General features: G+C 47.1%; 1 protein-coding gene across 2 annotated transcripts in view; it reads left to right on the top strand.

The window, feature by feature from the left end:
* PCDH15 (protocadherin related 15) overlaps positions 1–19,484 on the top strand; it is a 2,659,104-nt gene that overhangs the window by 1,843,257 nt on the left and 796,363 nt on the right. For both annotated transcript variants that reach the window (XM_073548247.1, XM_073548246.1), the window contains exon 21: positions 526–750. In XM_073548247.1, the coding sequence (XP_073404348.1) occupies positions 526–750 (225 nt within the window). The remainder of the gene's footprint in view (positions 1–525; positions 751–19,484) is intronic.

Here is a 19,484-nt window from a genome sequence, read left to right as displayed (position 1 = left end):
TTTGCTTTAAATGGGGCTTAGATGAATTACCAGACACAGACCTTGGGTAAGAAAATCAAACCTTATTTTTCTAAGAAAAAGTTCAAAATGCATTTTTCCCCAATAAATTCTTCTATAGAAATGCTTGCAATAATGTTAACTGTAATGACAGTGCAGTCACCAGTACAATAACTAGACTTAGAGCAGTCTTCTCTTTTTTCTTCCTTTGCAATGGTGAAGTTAATGCAACAGTTAAAGATCAATTCCAATCAAGTTGAGAGATTGCAGAAGGCAGAGTTGCTGTAAATGTGACAGAAATCTCAGATAAATATCTGCTGAACTGTTTATATTTTCTCCTGATCAATGCATTAAAATGACCCATAAGAAAAAGCAAAACAACTGTAAGCGTTCAGTTCTATTTTAGAGACTTCTCTGAAACTCAATACATATATTTTCTCTGGTTCAATTATTCTTGGCCTTCAACCTGCTTTATTCACCCGCTTTGTCTGCTTTGATTTTAATATTGAGCTGTTTATTGTGTTTCAGGCAAAGGATGCTGATCTCGGTGCTAATATTACTTATCGGATAAGAACCCCGGAAGTTTTGCAGCTTTTTCAAATCAACTCGTCATCTGGAGAGATATCTCTTCTAAAACCTCTCGATTATGAATCATTCACTGGCAAGGAGGCTGTATATGTGTTTCTTGTGGAGGCTTTTGATGCCATGGGTAGCATGCCTCCTGGAATTGCTACTGTAACAGTGAGAGTAAAGGTAAGGAAATTGAAAAACAAATATCTGTTGGGATGTCTATCTGATAACATTTTACATTTTAGGAAATCATTTTGCATTTAATAGAATAGAAAAAAGAAATATTGCTTCTACTGTAGAACATATACCTTAGCCCAACTATTTCCCGTAACCTACCTCATTTACAAATAAGAGCCATTATTAGCTTCTCATTATAAAACACTAGCTAAAGAGCCCTTCGTTGCCCGGGCATAGTAACTAACTGTGGTTAGTTATAACAAATTATAATGATTATCCTCCATCCCATAGTCCTGTGCCCATATACCCATCATACATATCCTCCATCCCATAGTCCCGTGCCCATACACCCATCATACATATCCTCCATCCCATAGTCCCGTGCCCATATACCCATCAGACATCCTCCGACATCCTCCGTCCCATAGTTCCATGCCCATATACCCATTATGACATCTCAGCCATGGCAACCTATTATGACATCATCACCATGGCAACATCATCATCGTCGATACATACATACATACATACATACACACACACACACACACATACACTCAGCTTTATTTATAAAACATATCTAGCAGTATTACAAAAAAAGAAATATAGTGAGAGATTAGAATCTTTAACAAAATTTTGTGGAACGTTAAGGATTGACACGTAAGTTGCGTACAGCTGCTTTTAGCTCCATAAGATGATGTGTACAAATATATGTTAGGATTCCTATATTGTTATATTGGCCACAAAACATGCACCCTGAATGGTTGTATTTGACAGAAGAGAGCTTAAATCACCGTAGAAGATTCTATCAATAGAATCACAATTGTAGCATGATATTGAATGTGTCCCTAAACTATATGGTATAATAATATCTTACAAGCAGCAGTAGCACAAGCTAGAGATGAGTGAATATATAATTGAGTGGAAATTAATTCTACTTGAATTCTATAAATACCAACATTTGTTAAAAATGCCGATTTTTTTCTTTTGTAATTCGCTTCCATGTGCTTTCAGTAAAATGGTGGCTGGCTGGTTGCCATTTTACTGAACCGTAAATGACTATCAAAAACTTTAAAACATAAAAAACATTAATGCTAATGTTACTGTTCACCGTCCGGCCTCTTCACATCTCACTGTCACCTGTCAAGTCCTCAACACATCTTCTTGCTGTCACCACATGTGCTGAAATCACACTAGGCCAAGACGTTTCTGCACATCTGTGCTTAAGGTTGGGAAATTGTCATGTCACAACATTTGATATAACTTTACTTGAAAATGCACATAACCATCCCAGGACTCATCAGAGCTAGAAGACTTGGACTTGCGTAAAGAGGCATGGACCTTCAACGCTCATGGCAGTGATAAGAATATGTGCTGAGGACATGACGGGGGACAGTGAAGAGCAAAGGGGCTGGAGAGGTGAGCGATAAGGTGAGTTTAAGCATTTTTCTTACTTTTTAGTTATTAAGTTTATTAAGCTCTGGGGTCTTTAGAGCATAATTACGGACATTCATTTTGAGGAGGATAAATTTGAAGCAAATTGAATTTCCTGGAAAAAACTATACAATCTGACAAATTCAAATATTGGCAGATCTGCTCATCTCCATCACAAGTAAAAGGCGGATATCAATTTATGTCAAATTACACATTTTTGTGCCATGAAAACCCAGTGCTGTGTGTTGTGTGCTGTGCTAAATTCATGTTGAAGTCACAAATTTAAAATTGCTCCATGGGGTAAAAAATTGTGGCATTCAAATTGCAAAATTTGTTTATAAAGTTGTTGTACCACAGTTATATGAATGTTGTAAAATTGTAGCAGTATAATAAAACTCTATGTGTAGACTTGTAGGTAAGTTATAACTAAATTTGCTTTGTATATATGGGATTTTTTGGATTATATGACGCTCCGGATTATAAGACGCACCACAAATTTTGAGGACAAAATAGGAAAAAAATATTTTTAATAAAATGGTGGTACTTCTTATAATCCATGAGTATTATTGCTTATCGGGAGTGGTGGCTGCGGTGAAGCAAGGTCCCAGGATCGCTGCTGGAGGATGCAGGAGTGGAGTGATGCTGCAGGCCACAGGCTGGGATAAGGGGGCGTCTGATACGCTGCTGCGGTGTCCAGCGGTGCTGCTGGGGTGTCCAGTGGTGCTGTTGGGGTCTCTGGCGATGCTGCTGGGGTCTCTGGTGCTGCTGCAGGGGTCTCCGGTCCTGATGCGGGACGCTCTGCCGACATTTTGTGAAAGGCCAGAGTCCCACAGTTCTGAAATCTCTTCTCCCCAGATCTTGATGCCGAGATATCCATCTGCGCATGCGCCGCCCCCCAGCAGCAATTTTCCCGGAGTCCACCGCACAGGAAAACACAGAACTCTGAGGGCTCTGGCCTTTCATAAAATGTCAGCAGAGCCCCCTGCAGCACTGGAAACCCCAGCAGCACCACTGGAGACCCCAGCAGCACTGCAGGACACCCCAGCAGCATTACCGGGCACCCCCTCATTCCAGCCTGCAGCAACGGTACTGGTAAGGTATATAAGTAGAGTTGAGCGAAACGTGTCGGTCAATTTCAAAAGTCGCTGACTTTCGCAAAAGTCGGGTTTCATGAAACGAAACCAGACCATAGCGTGAGGTCAGCCATGAGGTCGACGACCATGGCGCCAAAGTCACGCTTCAAATGATGCTTCAGCGCCCTTTTTCAGCCAATGATGGAGGACGCACACTGTGGGCAGCGCAATGACATAGGCAGCAGTCACCACCATCTTTGAGAAGGGCATGCAAGTGATTGGCTTGCTTTGTGTGGTGTCACAGGGGCTATAAAAGGGCGTGCACGCAGACCGCCATCTTAATTCTGCTGATCTCAGAATAGGGAGAGCTGCTGCTGATGATTCTTTAGGGAGAGCGTTAGGCAGGGAAGAAGATACAAAAAACTGCTTCTGCTGCTAGCGATTTTGCCTGTACAACACACCAGTTAGTGTGCAGTGCAAGGGGAGGCTATATTTTGGTGCATCAGCTCAGTTGGTTATTAGGCTGCCTTATAAGGCTCCCTGATAGCTGCATTGCTGTTTTCACACAGCTGTGCAAACTGCTTTTTTAAAAGCAAAAAAACTTTTCATCCTCTTTTTTGCCCAGTTACCAAGCGTTCATTTTTCCACACTTTTGTGTGCAGCAGTCCTGCTTATTAGGCTGCCTGCTGCCATACTTGGGACTGAGAGCATCATTGTCAGCTTGCTAAAATCTCTAGGGAGATTCAAATTCTCCCCAGTCCTATATAGACATTTTATATACCATTCAATCTCAGCCTGTTATATTGAGGTGTAATCTACACTGGGCCTGAGATAATAGTTCAGTGTCCTCAAGTCTATAGGGAGATTCAAATTCTCCCCCGTCCTATATAGACATTTTATATACCATCCAATTTCAGCCTGTTATTTTGAGGTGTAATCTACACTGGGCCTAAGATATTAGTTCAGTGTCCTCAAGTCTGTAGGGAGATTCAAATTCTCCCCAGTCCTATATAGACATTTTATACACCATCCAAATTCAGCCTGTTATATTGAGGTGTAATCTACACTGGGCCTGAGATAATAGTTCAGTGCCCTCAAGTCTGTAGGGAAATTCAAATTCTCCCCAATACTATATACACCTTGTACCTTGTTTTACAGTACCATATTGCTGGTGGTATTTTGGGTACATTTTCCCAAAAATGAGGAAGTGTGTTGGAAGAGGCCATGGAAGTAGGCGGGGGTTGACAGCAGGTAATGATGGTGTTGGTGGTGGATCTGCTGGTAGTGGCAAAAGCACAATAGCACCTAATGCAGGAGGTGTTGAGCCTGCGTCATCGTCTGGCTCCACAAGGCCTCGAAGGCTCCCTTTTCTGGGAGTAGGTAAGCCGCTTTTAAAGCCAGAGCTTCAGGAACAAGTTTTGGCTTACATTGCTGACACAGCCTCCAGCTCTATTGCCTCCTCTTCTGAACTTTCAAAAAATAAAAACACTGAGTCGTCATTGGAGGCTCATGGTCAGGGACCACACCTTTCCTTGTGTCCTTCACCCCTACCAAAAGTAAAGGATGTGGCAAGCCACGCTACAGATTACTCCGTGGAGCTCTTTTCACATACCATGCCTGGGTTATCAAGTCAAATCGTGAATTACCCAGTCCAAGAAGAAACTGACATGGAGTGCACTGATGCACAGCCACTGCTAGATTTATCTGCTGGTACATTGTCCTCACAGTGTACTGAGCCAGAATCTGACCCTGATGGAACTCAGGTGCCCTTTCCTGCATACTATTCCACCTTACATGGTGACACAGAGAAAGGTGCACATGACATTGAAGAGGAGGTGATGGATGACCCAGTTGTTGACCCAGATTGGCATCCATTGGGGGAAGAGGGTGCCGCTGCCAATAGCTCAGAAGAGGAGGAGGAGCATCCGCAGCGGGCATCGACATTGCAACAGCTGTTATCTGGCAGGCCCGGAGCAGTCCAAAAACAGGTTACAAAGACCAAAAGAGTTGCAGGACAGCTTGGCCAGACAGTCAAAATAGCACAGCGTGCAAGGCCTCAAAATGTCTTCCATAGTAGGAAGAGTGCAGTGTGGCACTTTTTTGAACAAAATCCTAATGATCAGGCAAAGGTTATCTGTAAGAAGTGCGCAAAGACCTTTAGCCGAGGGAAAAATCTGAAAAATTTGAATACCAGTTGCATGCTTAGATATTTAACCACCAAACCTCACGTACCACATGTGCAACTGCTCCCAATGAAGGTAGTCAGCAATGCTACATCGTTTCCCTCACTTTAAGCCCACCGGTTAGCACACCACTAGCAGCAAATTTTGAGGTGTCATTGCAAGGCCAAAGCAGTCAGGGAGTCACAATGTTATTGCTACGAAAAACTGAATCTAGGCCATCAGAAAGAACACCAACTCCATCACCATCATCAACCCTCTCTCAGTCCGCCATGTCCACCGCAAGTTCCACCATATGCAGCTCTCAAGTCCAGCTCACCCTACCAGAGACTATGAGTAGGACAAGAAAGTACTCATCCTTAGAGTTGAGCGAAACGGGTCGAAAAAATTCAAAAGTCACCGACTTTTGGCAAAGTCGGGTTTCATGAAACGAAACCCGACCCTAGGATGAGGTCGGCCACGAGGTCGGCGACTTACGTGCCAAAGTCGCGTTTCAAAAGTTTGTTTTGCGCTCTTTTTCAGCCAATCAGGATCCACGGACACTGTGGGCAACGTGATGACATAGGCACGAGTCACCACCATCTTTCAGAAGGGCATGCAAGTGATTGGCTTGCTTTGGTGGGCGTCACAGGGGGTATAAAAGGGCGTGCACGCCGACCGCCATCTTACTTCTGCCGATCTTAGTATAGGGAGAGGTTGCTGCTGATTCTGTAGGGAGAGTGTTAGGCATGGAAGAAGACAAAAAAACTGCTTCTGCTGCTAGCGATTTGGCCTGCACAACACACCAGTCACTGTGTGTGCAGTGCAAGGGGAGGCTATATAGTGGTGTATCAGTGGTGTTGGTTGTTGGGCTGCCTTCTAAGGCTTCCTGACATTCCTGCATTGCTGTTTACCCACTGCTCCGCAAACTGCTTTTTTAAAATCAATCCAATCTCCCTTATCCTCTAGTCATTTTGTCACAGCTGTGCCATCGAGCCTGTCACATAGCGCTCAGATATTCATTGGGCCTCACACAATCCAAAAGTGTCCAGTCTCCAAAAGTGTGTGCAGAGATTCAAAATCTCCCTTATCCTCTAGTCACTTTGGTCACAGCTGTGCCATCGAGCCTGTCACATAGTGCTCAGATATCAGTGGGCCTCACACAATCCAAAAGTGTCCAGTGTCCAAAAGTGTGTGCAGAGATTCAAAATCTCCCTTATCCTCTAGTCACTTTGGTCACAGCTGTGCCATCGAGCCTGTCACATAGCGCTCAGATATCAGTGGGCCTCACACAATCCAAAAGTGTCCATCCAGTGTCCAAAAGTGTGTGCAGAGATTCAAAATCTCCCTTATCCTCTAGTCACTTTGGTCACAGCTGTGCCATCGAGCCTGTCACATAGCGCTCAGATATCAGTGGGCCTCACACAATCCAAAAGTGTCCATCCAGTGTCCAAAAGTGTGTGCAGAGATTCAAAATCTCCCTTATCCTCTAGTCACTTTGGTCACAGCTGTGCCATCGAGCCTGTCACATAGCGCTCAGATATCAGTGGGCCTCACACAATCCAAAAGTGTCCAGTGTCCAAAAGTGTGTGCAGAGATTCAAAATCTCCCTTATCCTCTAGTCACTTTGGTCACAGCTGTGCCATCGAGCCTGTCACATAGCGCTCAGATATCAGTGGGCCTCACACAATCCAAAAGTGTCCAGTGTCCAAAAGTGTGTGCAGAGATTCAAAATCTCCCTTATCCTCTAGTCACTTTGGTCACAGCTGTGCCATCGAGCCTGTCACATAGCGCTCAGATATCAGTGGGCCTCACACAATCCAAAAGTGTCCAGTGTCCAAAAGTGTGTGCAGAGATTCAAAATCTCCCTTATCCTCTAGTCACTTTGGTCACAGCTGTGCCATCGAGCCTGTCACATAGCGCTCAGATATCAGTGGGCCTCACACAATCCAAAAGTGTCCAGTGTCCAAAAGTGTGTGCAGAGATTCAAAATCTCCCTTATCCTCTAGTCACTTTGGTCACAGCTGTGCCATCGAGCCTGTCACATAGCGCTCAGATATCAGTGGGCCTCACACAATCCAAAAGTGTCCAGTGTCCAAAAGTGTGTGCAGAGATTCAAAATCTCCCTTATCCTCTAGTCACTTTGGTCACAGCTGTGCCATCGAGCCTGTCACATAGCGCTCAGATATCAGTGGGCCTCACACAATCCAAAAGTGTCCAGTGTCCAAAAGTGTGTGCAGAGATTCAAAATCTCCCTTATCCTCTAGTCACTTTGGTCACAGCTGTGCCATCGAGCCTGTCACATAGCGCTCAGATATCAGTGGGCCTCACACAATCCAAAAGTGTCCAGTGTCCAAAAGTGTGTGCAGAGATTCAAAATCTCCCTTATCATCTAGTCACTTTGGTCACAGCTGTGCCATCGAGCCTGTCACATAGCGCTCAGATATCAGTGGGCCTCACACAATCCAAAAGTGTCCAGTGTCCAAAAGTGTGTGCAGAGATTCAAAATCTCCCTTATCCTCTAGTCACTTTGGTCACAGCTGTGCCATCGAGCCTGTCACATAGCGCTCAGATATCAGTGGGCCTCACACAATCCAAAAGTGTCCATCCAGTGTCCAAAAGTGTGTGCAGAGTTTCAAAATCTCCCTTATCCTCTAGTCACTTTGGTCACAGCTGTGCCATCGAGCCTGTCACATAGCGCTCAGATATCAGTGGACCTCACACAATCCAAAAGTGTCCATCCAGTGTCCAAAAGTGTGTGCAGAGATTCAAAATCTCCCTTATCCTCTAGTCACTTTGGTCACAGCTGTGCCATCGAGCCTGTCACATAGCGCTCAGATATCAGTGGGCCTCACACAATCCAAAAGTGTCCAGTGTCCAAAAGTGTGTGCAGAGATTCAAAATCTCCCTTATCCTCTAGTCACTTTGGTCACAGCTGTGCCATCGAGCCTGTCACATAGCACTCAGATATCAGTGGGCCTCACACAATCCAAAAGTGTCCAGTGTCCAAAAGTGTGTGCAGAGATTCAAAATCTCCCTTATCCTCTAGTCACTTTGGTCACAGCTGTGCCATCGAGCCTGTCACATAGCGCTCAGATATCAGTGGGCCTCACACAATCCAAAAGTGTCCATCCAGTGTCCAAAAGTGTGTGCAGATATTCAAAATCTCCCTTATCCTCTAGTCACTTTGGTCACAGCTGTGCCATCGAGCCTGTCACATAGCGCTCAGATATCAGTGGGCCTCACACAATCCAAAAGTGTCCAGTGTCCAAAAGTGTGTGCAGAGATTCAAAATCTCCCTTATCCTCTAGTCTCTTTGGTCACAGCTGTGCCATCGAGCCTGTCACATAGCGCTCAGATATCAGTGGGCCTCACACAATCCAAAAGTGTCCAGTGTCCAAAAGTGTGTGCAGAGATTCAAAATCTCCCTTATCGTCTAGTCACTTTGGTCACAGCTGTGCCATCGAGCCTGTCACATAGCGCTCAGATATCAGTGGGCCTCACACAATCCAAAAGTGTCCAGTGTCCAAAAGTGTGTGCAGAGATTGAAAATCTCCCTTATCCTCTAGTCACTTTGGTCACAGCTGTGCCATCGAGCCTGTCACATAGCGCTCAGATATCAGTGGGCCTCACACAATCCAAAAGTGTCCAGTGTCCAAAAGTGTGTGCAGAGATTCAAAATCTCCCTTATCCTCTAGTCACTTTGGTCACAGCTGTGCCATCGAGCCTGTCACATAGCGCTCAGATATCAGTGGGCCTCACACAAACCAAAAGTGTCCAGTGTCCACAAGTGTCTGCAGAAATTCAAAATCTCCCCTGTCCTATAGACACCTTGTACCTTGTTTTACATTACTATATAGTTTGTTGGATTTTGCCTACATTTCTACCAAAAATGAGGAAGGCTGGTGGAAGAGGCCGTGGAATTGGGCGGGGGTTGGCAGCTGGTAATGATGGTGTTGGTGGTGGATCTGATGGTAGTGGCAAGAGCAAAATAGGACCGAATGCAGGAGGTGCTGACCCTGCGTCATCGTCTGGCTACATAAGTCCTCGAACGCTTAGTTTTCTAGGAGTTGGCAAACCGCTTTTAAAGCCAGAGCATCAGGAAAAAGTTTTGTCTTACATTGCTGACTCAGCCTCCAGCTCTATCGCCTCCTCTTCTTCAGTTGTAAAAAGTAAAAGCACTGAGTCGTCATTGGAGGCTCATGTTCATGAACCACACCTTTCCTTGTGTCCTTCACCCCAACCAAGATTGAAGGATGACGCAGGCCATACTACTGATTACTCCATGGAGCTGTTTTCACATACCATGCCTGGATTATCAAGTGAAATGGTGAATTACCCAGGCCAAGATGAATCTGACATGGAGTGCACTGATGCACAGCCGCTGATGGATGATTCTGCTGGTACATTCACTCAGAGCACTACATTGTCCTCGCAGTGTACAGAGCCAGATTCTGACCCTGATGAGACTCAGGTGCCCCTTCCCGCACACTATACCACCATACACGGTGACACAGAGGAAGGTGCACATGACATAGAAGAGGAGGTGATGGATGACCCAGTTGTTGACCCAGATTGGCATCCATTGGGGGAAGAGGGTGCTGCTTCCAATAGCTCAGATGAGGAGCATCCACAGCAGACATCGACATCGCAACAGCTGTTATCTGGCAGGCCCGGAGCACTCCAAAGACAGGTTCCAAACATCAAAAGAGTTGCTGGACAGCTTGTCCAGAGGGTCAAAAGATCACAGCGTGATAGGCCGCAAAATGTCTGCCAAAGTAGGAAGAGTGCAGTGTGGCACTTTTTTGACCAAAATCCTCATGATCAGGCCAAGGTTATCTGTAAGAAGTGCGCAAAGACCTTTAGCCGAGGGAAAAATCTGAAAAATTTGAATACCAGTTGCATGCTTAGACATTTAACCAGCATGCACTTGCAAGCGTGGACACAACACCAAACCTCAAGTGCCACATGTGCAACTGATCTCAACGAAGGTAGTCAGCAACGCTACATTGTTTCCCCCACTGTAAGCCCATCGGTTAGCACAGCAGCAAATGTTGAGGTGTCGTTGCAAGACCACAGCAGTCAGGGAATCCCACTGTTATATCAACGAAAGACTGATTCTAGGCCATCAGAAAGAACACCAACTCCATCACCATCATCAACCCTCTCTCAGTCCGCCCTGTCCACCGCTACTTCCACCATATGCAGCTCTCAAGTCCAGCTCACCCTCCCAGACACTATGAGTAGGTCAAGAAAGTACTCAGTCTCTCATCCGCGTACACTGGGTTTGAACGCCCACATTGCCAAACTAATCTCGTTTGAGATGATGCCCTTTCGGTTGGTGGAAAGCACAGCTTTCCGCGAACTCATGGCCTATGCAGTACCACGCTATGACCTACCCAGTCGCCACTTCTTCTCTCACAAAGCCATCCCAGCCCTCCACCATCATGTGAAAGACCGCATTGTCCATGCACTCAAGCAGTCAGTGAGCGGAAAGGTGCACCTCACAACTGATGCATGATCAAGTCGGCATGGCCAGGGCCGTTACGTGTCCATCACTGCGCACTGGGTTAATGTGGTGGATGCAGGGTCCACAGGGGACAGCGGTGGTGGGACAGTGCTGCCTAGCCCACGGTATAGGAAACAGTTGGCTGTAGGCGTTCGACCCTCCTCCTCCTCCTCCTCCTCCAGAAGCGAAAGCTCGTCCACAGAGCGCAGTCGTACGAGCACTCCATCTGCAGCTGCCACTGTTGCACACGATGTGTCCCCCTATCGAGCAGCTAGTGGAAAGCGTCAGCAGGCTGTGTTGCAGATGATGTGTTTGGGCGACAGACACACCGCCGAGGTGCTGGCCGAGTACTTGAAGCGACAAACTGAGTCATGGCTGGGCAGTGTACATCTTGAGGCAGGCAAGGTAGTTAGTGATAACGGCCGTAATTTTGTGGCAGCCATAGCCCTTTCAAAACTCAGCCACATTCTTGCTTGGCTCACACCTTGAACCTGGTGGTGCAGTGCTTCCTCAAAAATTATCCGGAGTTAACAGCCCTGCTCCAGAAGGTGCGAAGACTGTGCGCGCACATCCGCCGGTCGCCTGTACACTCCGTTCGTATGCAGAAGCTGCAGCGATTGCTCCACCTTCCCAACCACCGCCTCATTATCGACATTGCAACAAGGTGGAACTCCACCCTGCACATGGTGGAGCGGCTGTGCGAGCAGAGGCAGGCCATAATGCATTTGTGGGAGGATACACGGCCAGGCACTTTGAGAGCAGACATGGAGTTGACAGGTGTGCAGTGGTCGAAGCTGAAAGACCTTTGTAAAGTCCTTCAGTGTTTTGAGGAATGCACACGGCTGGTAAGCGCAGACGACGCCATCCTAAGCATGAGCATCCCACTTATGCGTCTGCTCATGCAAACTTTGACGCACCTTAAGGAGCAGGCGTCTGCAGCCAATGTTGATGAGGAGGAAGAGGAGGAGGGAATCCTTGATGACATTCAGCCATTGTCTGCTCAGGGACCTCTCCTGGACGAGGTGGAGGAAGAAGAGGAGGAGGAGGATGATGATGGGGATGATTACTTAGGGGAGGAGGATGCATCTCGTGGGGCAAGTGAAAATGTTGGCGTGGCAAGGTCTGGTACAGGGTTTGTGCGTGACTGGAGGGATGTGGATTTGCCAGGAAGTGCTCCTCTACCCAGCACTCACAGTTCATCATTGACACCGGGAATATTGGCCCACATGTCAGATTATGCCTTGCGGATCCTAAAAAGGGTCCCCTGCATTGCCAAGATGATGAACGATGACGACTACTGGTTGGCCAGCATCCTAGATCAACGCTATAAAGGCAAATTACAAAACATCATGCCACAGGAGAACCTTGACATAATATTGGCTAATAAACAAGCAACTCTGGTAAATCGGTTGCTTGAGGCATTCCCAGCACACAGCAGCGGTGATGGTTCTCACACGAGCCGTACGGGCCGGGGGCAGCTTGGCAGAAGTGTTCGTGGTGCACACAGCAGAAGTGGCGTTGGAGACAGGGGTTTCATGACAATGTTGTGGACTGATTTTTCAAATACCGCTCACACAACTGGTAATACTGCATCGATGGAAAGTGACAGGAGACAGCAGTTGTCAACTATGGTTACAAACTACTTTTCCTCCCATATCGATGATCTCCCACACAGGTCATTCCCCTTTGACTATTGGGCCGCTAAACTGGACACCTGGCCTGAATTGGCCCAATATGCCTTACAGGAGCTCGCTTGCCCAGCTGCAAGTGTGCTATCGGAAAGAGTCTTCAGTGCAGCTGGATCAATCCTGACAGAAAAAAGGACCCGTCTGTCAACCCAAAATGTGGATGATCTAACCTTCATTACAATGAACCACGCATGGGTTTCCAAGGATTTTGTCCCACCTTCCCCTGATGACACATAGGGTGACAGAAAAATGGCTTGCTTTGGTCCACCTCTTCCTGGTACTTCACCTATTTCGCCTTTTGCATCAGCTGAATGTCCAACATCAACATATGCCACTTTCTAAAACTCCCTAACTGTGCTGCCTCCCCCCCCATGGCCGTGGTCACCACCTAGCGCACGACACCGTGCGAGTGCCGTTGCCCTGGACAGGTGGGTAGGCCGACTCTTGGGCGCGGGCACTGGCACAGGGTCCCTCATAGTGCTATCAAGTGTCTCTGACGGTGGTGGTGCACACCCGCCGTCAGACACACCGCTGTACTATGAGGGGCCCAGTGCCAGTACCGACGCCCACGAGTGGGCCCCCCTTGCTTGGGCAGGGCCCCAGCATTTGCAATCTTTACCTCTCCCTGCTCCTCCGCTGTGTAATCTGGGCCGTCAAATCCATACTGTGCCTGACACCGTCTGAGCCTGCCTCCTGATGTATAGACATATATTTTGAATGTGTACGCTATCCATACATGTTATCCGGGGAAACGGTACCCTTTCTAACCTTTGTGCAATCACGTGCAATCCATACTGGGCCTAACACCGTCTGAGCCTGCCTCCTGAGACATATATTTTGAATGTGTACGCTATCCATACATGTTATCCGGGGATACGGTACCCTTTCTAACCTTTGTGCAATCACGTGCAATCCATACTGGGCCTAACACCGTCTGAGCCTGCCTCCTGAGACATATATTTTGAATGTGTACGCTATCCATACATGTTATCTGGGGATACGGTACCCTTTCTAACCTTTGTGCAATCACGTGCAATCCATACTGGGCCTAACACCGTCTGAGCCTGCCTCCTGAGACATATATTTTGAATGTGTACGCTATCCATACATGTTATCTGGGGATACGGTACCCTTTCTAACCTTTGTGCAATCACGTGCAATCCATACTGGGCCTAACACCGTCTGAGCCTGCCTCCTGAGACATATATTTTGAATGTGTACGCTATCCATACATGTTATCCGGGGATACGGTACCCTTTCTAACCTTTGTGCAATCACGTGCAATCCATACTGGGCCTAACACCGTCTGAGCCTGCCTCCTGAGACATATATTTTGCATGTGTACGCTATCCATACATGTTATCTGGGGATACGGTACCCTTTCTAACCTTTGTGCAATCACGTGCAATCCATACTGGGCCTAACACCGTCTGAGCCTGCCTCCTGAGACATATATTTTGAATGTGTACGCTATCCATACATGTTATCTGGGGATACGGTACCCTTTCTAACCTTTGTGCAATCACGTGCAATCCATACTGGGCCTAACACCGTCTGAGCCTGCCTCCTGAGACATATATTTTGAATGTGTACACTATACATACATGTTATCTGGGGATACGGTACCCTTTCTCACCTTTGTGCAATCACGTGCAATCCATACTGGGCTTAACACCGTCTGAGAATGATAGATGGGGCCCACCATACACTGGAACATTCCAAAGGTGGACATCAGACACTGGAGCAGCATTTACAGGGCCCATTATACACTAGAGCATTAGAAATGGGGCCCATTATGTTTGGAGCATTATTTGGTCCCATAAGACAGTAGAGCTTCATCCATGGGGACCAACATATACTGTAGCATTATGTGGAGCTCATCATATACTGTTTCAAACATTATATGGGACCAATGATTCTGTATGGAGAAATAGATGGGCCTCGTCATGAGATGTAAAAAGTGAGGTATTTTTCATTGTACTATACCGCTATTTCTCTGCTGTATCGGAGCATGATGAGTTGTGGTATGTGTTAAAGGGGCGCTCTTTCGCCCAGGGCACATGAAAACCTGGAGCCAGCCCTCCCCCCCCACAGTCTGTAGCCAAATAACCCCCATTTTTCAGTGCGTAACTTGTATTATGAAGTTAATTAAGGTTGACAAGCTTAAGTAAGAAGAATTGATGCTTTTGGCATTCAAATGGGCACTGTTGGTGTGTTTCCTGTCCTCCTCTCACTGCCGACTTTTATTCCCCATTGACTTACATTGGGTTTCGTGTTTCGGGACGACCCCGACTTTTCCCTATAATCGGACGATCTTGCTTGACCCGACTTTTGGAAAAGTCGGGTTTCACGAAACGAAACGCGACCCTAAAAAACCAAAAGTCGCTCAACTCTACTCATCCTCTCATCCGTTTACACTGGGTTTCAACGCCCACATTGCCAAACTAATCTCGTTAGAGAAGATGCCCTACCGGTTGGTTGAAAGCGAAGCTTTCCGTGAACTTATGGCCTATGCAGTACCACGCTGTGACCTACCCAGTCGGCACTTCTTTTCTCGCAAAGCCATCCCAGCCCTCCACCTTCATGTGAAAGACCGCATTGTACATTCACTCAAGCAATCAGTGAGTGGAAAGGTGCACCTCACAACAGATGCATGGTCCAGTAGACATGGCCAGGGCCGTTATGTGTCCATCACTGCGCACTGGGTTAATGTGGTGGATGCAGGATCCACAGGGGACAGCGGCGGTGGGACAGTGCTGCCTAGCCCACAGTATAGGAAACAGTTGGCTGTAGGCGTTCGACCCGTCTCCTCCAGAAGCGAAAGCTTATCCACAGAGCGCAGTCGCACGAGCACTCCATTCACAGCTGCCAGTGAGGTGTCCCACTATCGAACAGCTAGTGGTAAGCGTCAGCTGGCTGTGTTGAAGATTATGTGTTTGGGGGACAACAGACACACCGCGGAGGTACTGGCGGACAACTTGCAGCGACAAACTGAGTCATGGCTGGGCAGTCTACATCTTGAGGCAGGCAAGGTAGTTAGTGATAACGGCCGGAATTTTATGGCAGCCATAGCACTTTCAAAACTCTGACACATACCTTGCCTGGCTCACACCTTGAACCTGGTGGTGCAGTGCTTCCTCAATAATTATCCGGAGTTAACAGGCCTGCTCCAGAAGGTCCGAAGACTGTGCTCGCACATCTGCCGGTCGCCCGTACACTCCAGTCGTATGCAGAAGCTGCAACGATTACTCCAACTTCCCAAGCACCGCCTAATTATCGACGTTGCAACCAGGTGGAACTCCACCCTGCATATGGCTGAGAGGCTGTGCAAACAGAGGCAGGCTGTAATGCATTTGTGGGAGGATACATGGCTAGGCACTTTGAGGGCAGACATGGAGTTGTCGGGTGTGCAGTGGTCGAAGCTGAAAGACCTCTCTAAAGTCCTTCAGTGTTTTGAGCAATGCAAATGACTGGTAAGTGCAGACGACGCCATCATAAGCATGAGCATCCCACTTATGCGTCTGCTCATGCAAAGTTTGACGCATATAAAGGAGCAGGCGTCTGCAGCCAAGGAGGATGAAGAAGAGGAGGAGGGAAGCCTTGTTGACAGTCAGCCATTGTCTGCCTCGGGACCTCTCCTGGACGAGGTAGAGGAAGAAGAGGAAGAGGAGGAGGAGGATGATGATGGGAATGATTATTTAGGGGAGGAGGATGCTTCTCGTGGGGCAAGAGAAAATGTTGGCGTGGCAAGGTCTGGTACAGGGTTTGTGCGTCACTGGAGGGATGTGGATTTGCCAGAAAGTGCTACTCCACCCAGCACTCGCAGTGCATCATTGACACCTGGAACATTGGCCCATGTCAGATTATGCCTTGAAGATCCTTAAAAGGGACCCCCGCATTGCCAAAATGGTGAACGATGGCCAGCATCCTGGATCCACGCTATAAAGGCAAATTCCAAAACATCGTGCCACAGGAGAGCCGGGCCGGGCTCTAGCTTCAGATGATCAATGGCTTCCATTTCTTATGGTCGTCGACTCACAATGAGATGCAGTGGTGGTTTATCATCAGCTTTCACAGTTTTCCTACTCACAGACATGTGACATTCCTGCCCTCATTTTTAAATGTGCCCTCTCATGCCAATCCAATAGAATCGCCTACAGCCTGTGTCTTCTGTCTTTTGCACTCCAAAGTTACCTGACAGATCATGATAGGCAGTGAGGACCATGTCTACATCTCTCCCTGTGATCAAAATTTGATGGAGATGAGTAACAGTGATGGGATCAATGGTACTGGATATAGCAACCCTTTCTTCACAAAGAACTGTTTTCGCTGTCTCCACATACAAAGTAATTGAGGGTCAGCATCGCCTCTGAGAATTCTCCCGGGAGTTTTTCCCATGATTAGTAATTCCTAAATTTCTGCAATCACTTGACTTTATGTCTGTACTTTTATCCATCTCGTTTCCTTTTGCGGAGAGTCTGGACTGTCTTACTGAGACAGAAATATATATGAAGATTTAAAAATACCCCAACAGTGTATACTGGTGTACGCTTCAAAAACATTTCCTTTTTTCTACTTTTTAGATTGTTGTCTAACCCATACTGAGGCTGTGAGTGTCTTTGTCGGACTCCGGAAATAAACACGGATATTTTAAATGTTTAAACTATGCTATATATACCTGTTATCCGGTGATGCTGTACCCTTTCTCAACTTTCTGCAATCTTGTCGAATTCATACTGTGCCTGAGACCATCTGAGTCTGCCTCCTGATCACAGATGAGTGGTGTTTGAGTGGAACTGTTGGCCAAGTTCAAATTCTAGCTGTTTTGGGCGGTGTTAGATCCGTTCGTCGAACTACAACACTTTGATTAAAATTCGGCTGTTCGAGTTTCCGTTCGAGAACGTTTCGTTAAACAAAAGCATATCTTTTTTTTCACATTAATAATGGCTTTCAATGATAATAGACAGTTTTAAGGCCCTTTTACATTTAGCGATGCACCAGCGATCCGACGAGCGGTCAGGATCGCTGGTGCATCGCTAAATGATCGCTAGTGAGCTTTCATACAGAAAGCTCGCACAGCGATGCAGCAGCGACGCAGCGCACGATACTCTCCTTTCACACACAGCGATCCAGACATCCTCCCGCCCGCTTCCAGCATCGCTCGTTTCACACAGCAGGAAGCCCAGCAGGAAGCAGACGACGAGAAATGGAGCCGCCCGATCTCGCGCGATCAGCGATGGACAGCGGGGGAGCGGGTCGGAGGTAAGTATCACACATAGCGATATCGCTAGCACTATCGCTATAACATCACAAAATCAGTGACGTTTTAGCGATATTGCTAGAGATATCGCTATGTGTAAAACCCCCTTTAGGGCATAGTAGTGGTATCTGGTAGCCAGCAATGTAGTACACCTGTGAAGGAGCAACACCGTGTGTGTTTCTAATAATTTTTTACCGCATATTGTCCTGAAAATCCTTTTGGGCCTAGTAACTGTGTCTGCTACTCAGAAGAGGAGCCCACTCGTGAACCAAGCTATGCCACCTGTTTATGAAAGAACAAGTTTTTGACTGCATTTACACCACTTAATACTTTGGGTCTAGTAACTGTGTATGCTACTCAGCAGACTTGGCCACCCATGAACCAAGCTATGCCGCCTGTTTATGTAAGAACTGTGTGCTACTTAGCAAAGGAGCCCAGCTGTTAAGCAAGCTACAGCACCTGTGGTTTGGACACTTAATTTTTTCACATTCTTTCTGGAATGCCATTTAGGCCTAATTCTGAAATTACGGTTGCCCTGCACTTACTGGGAAATGCTTGTTCACGGGGAAGAATTGTAATCCCAGATCCCCATCACTAATGGGGTTCAGCGTGTTACCCACACCTGTAAGCGATACACGCTGGTCCTTTCATTGTAGCACGCGTGCAGCCCCGGACATGTAAGGGCATGACAGAGCTGTTGTTGGCTGATCTCGCGTGCCAGAGCCTCGCATGTCCCTCTAGTAAGCTGGACGCGGACCGCGGGGGCATGCCTGAGTCTCGTTCGTTAACAGAATTAAGCTTGCAATCTGTGCAGCTTTTTTATGGATGGCATGGTTGAGGTTGCCCGTGTTGAGTCCAATTAAGCCGCAGGCTCCACTCCTGGTGGTGCCCTTCTTGACATTCCTTTAAGGTTCAACTTTGCAACCATACTGCCCCTGGAAACCAAACACTTTTCCTGACAGTGACATTCTGGTAAAAGAGCACGATGACATCACGTCTGTTCGCCCTCTGCCTAAACAGTCCAAGTGCAGAGAGATGGAAGATGGGGATGACGAGGAGTCCAGAGTACAGGGATTCCCAAGTGAGGAGATTTATTTAATTGTTTTAAAGGTTGGGAGCAAATTTTGGGGAGCACGATACTCTGGAGAATGATATCTGGGGCCCACCATACACTGGAGCATTCCAAAGGTGGACATCAGTCACTGGAGCAGCATTTACATGGCACATTATACACTGGAGCATTAGAAATGGGGCCCATTATATATGGAGCATTATTTGGGCCCATAAGACTGTAAGAAAAAGTCCTACTGAGAGCTGGAAGAGTCGGGAAGAAGTTCCACAGACGATCTCTTATCAAGCTGAGGTTGAAGGTTTATTCGGAGATACACAGCAAGACAGATACAGAATAACAGAGGAGTTGGAATATGCGGGCAAAACCAGGAATACAGACAGGCAGAGATTCGCTAGGAAGTCTGGCGGTGATAAGGCTCTGTGCCCTGGCCATGGTGAGGCACAGTGGCATGATGGCGATGGAATGGCCCCCGATCGACAGTAACAGGGGCTTCTTATACATTATCAGAACAAAGAAAGCTGCATTTTGCCGCAGAGGGCGTTAAC

Source organism: Dendrobates tinctorius, unplaced genomic scaffold (assembly GCF_039654945.1).
Source record: "Dendrobates tinctorius isolate UK_male_01 unplaced genomic scaffold, ASM3965494v1 ptg000156l, whole genome shotgun sequence".
Lineage (NCBI taxonomy): Eukaryota > Metazoa > Chordata > Amphibia > Anura > Dendrobatidae > Dendrobates > Dendrobates tinctorius.
This window is presented reverse-complemented; position numbering and strand designations above follow the sequence as displayed.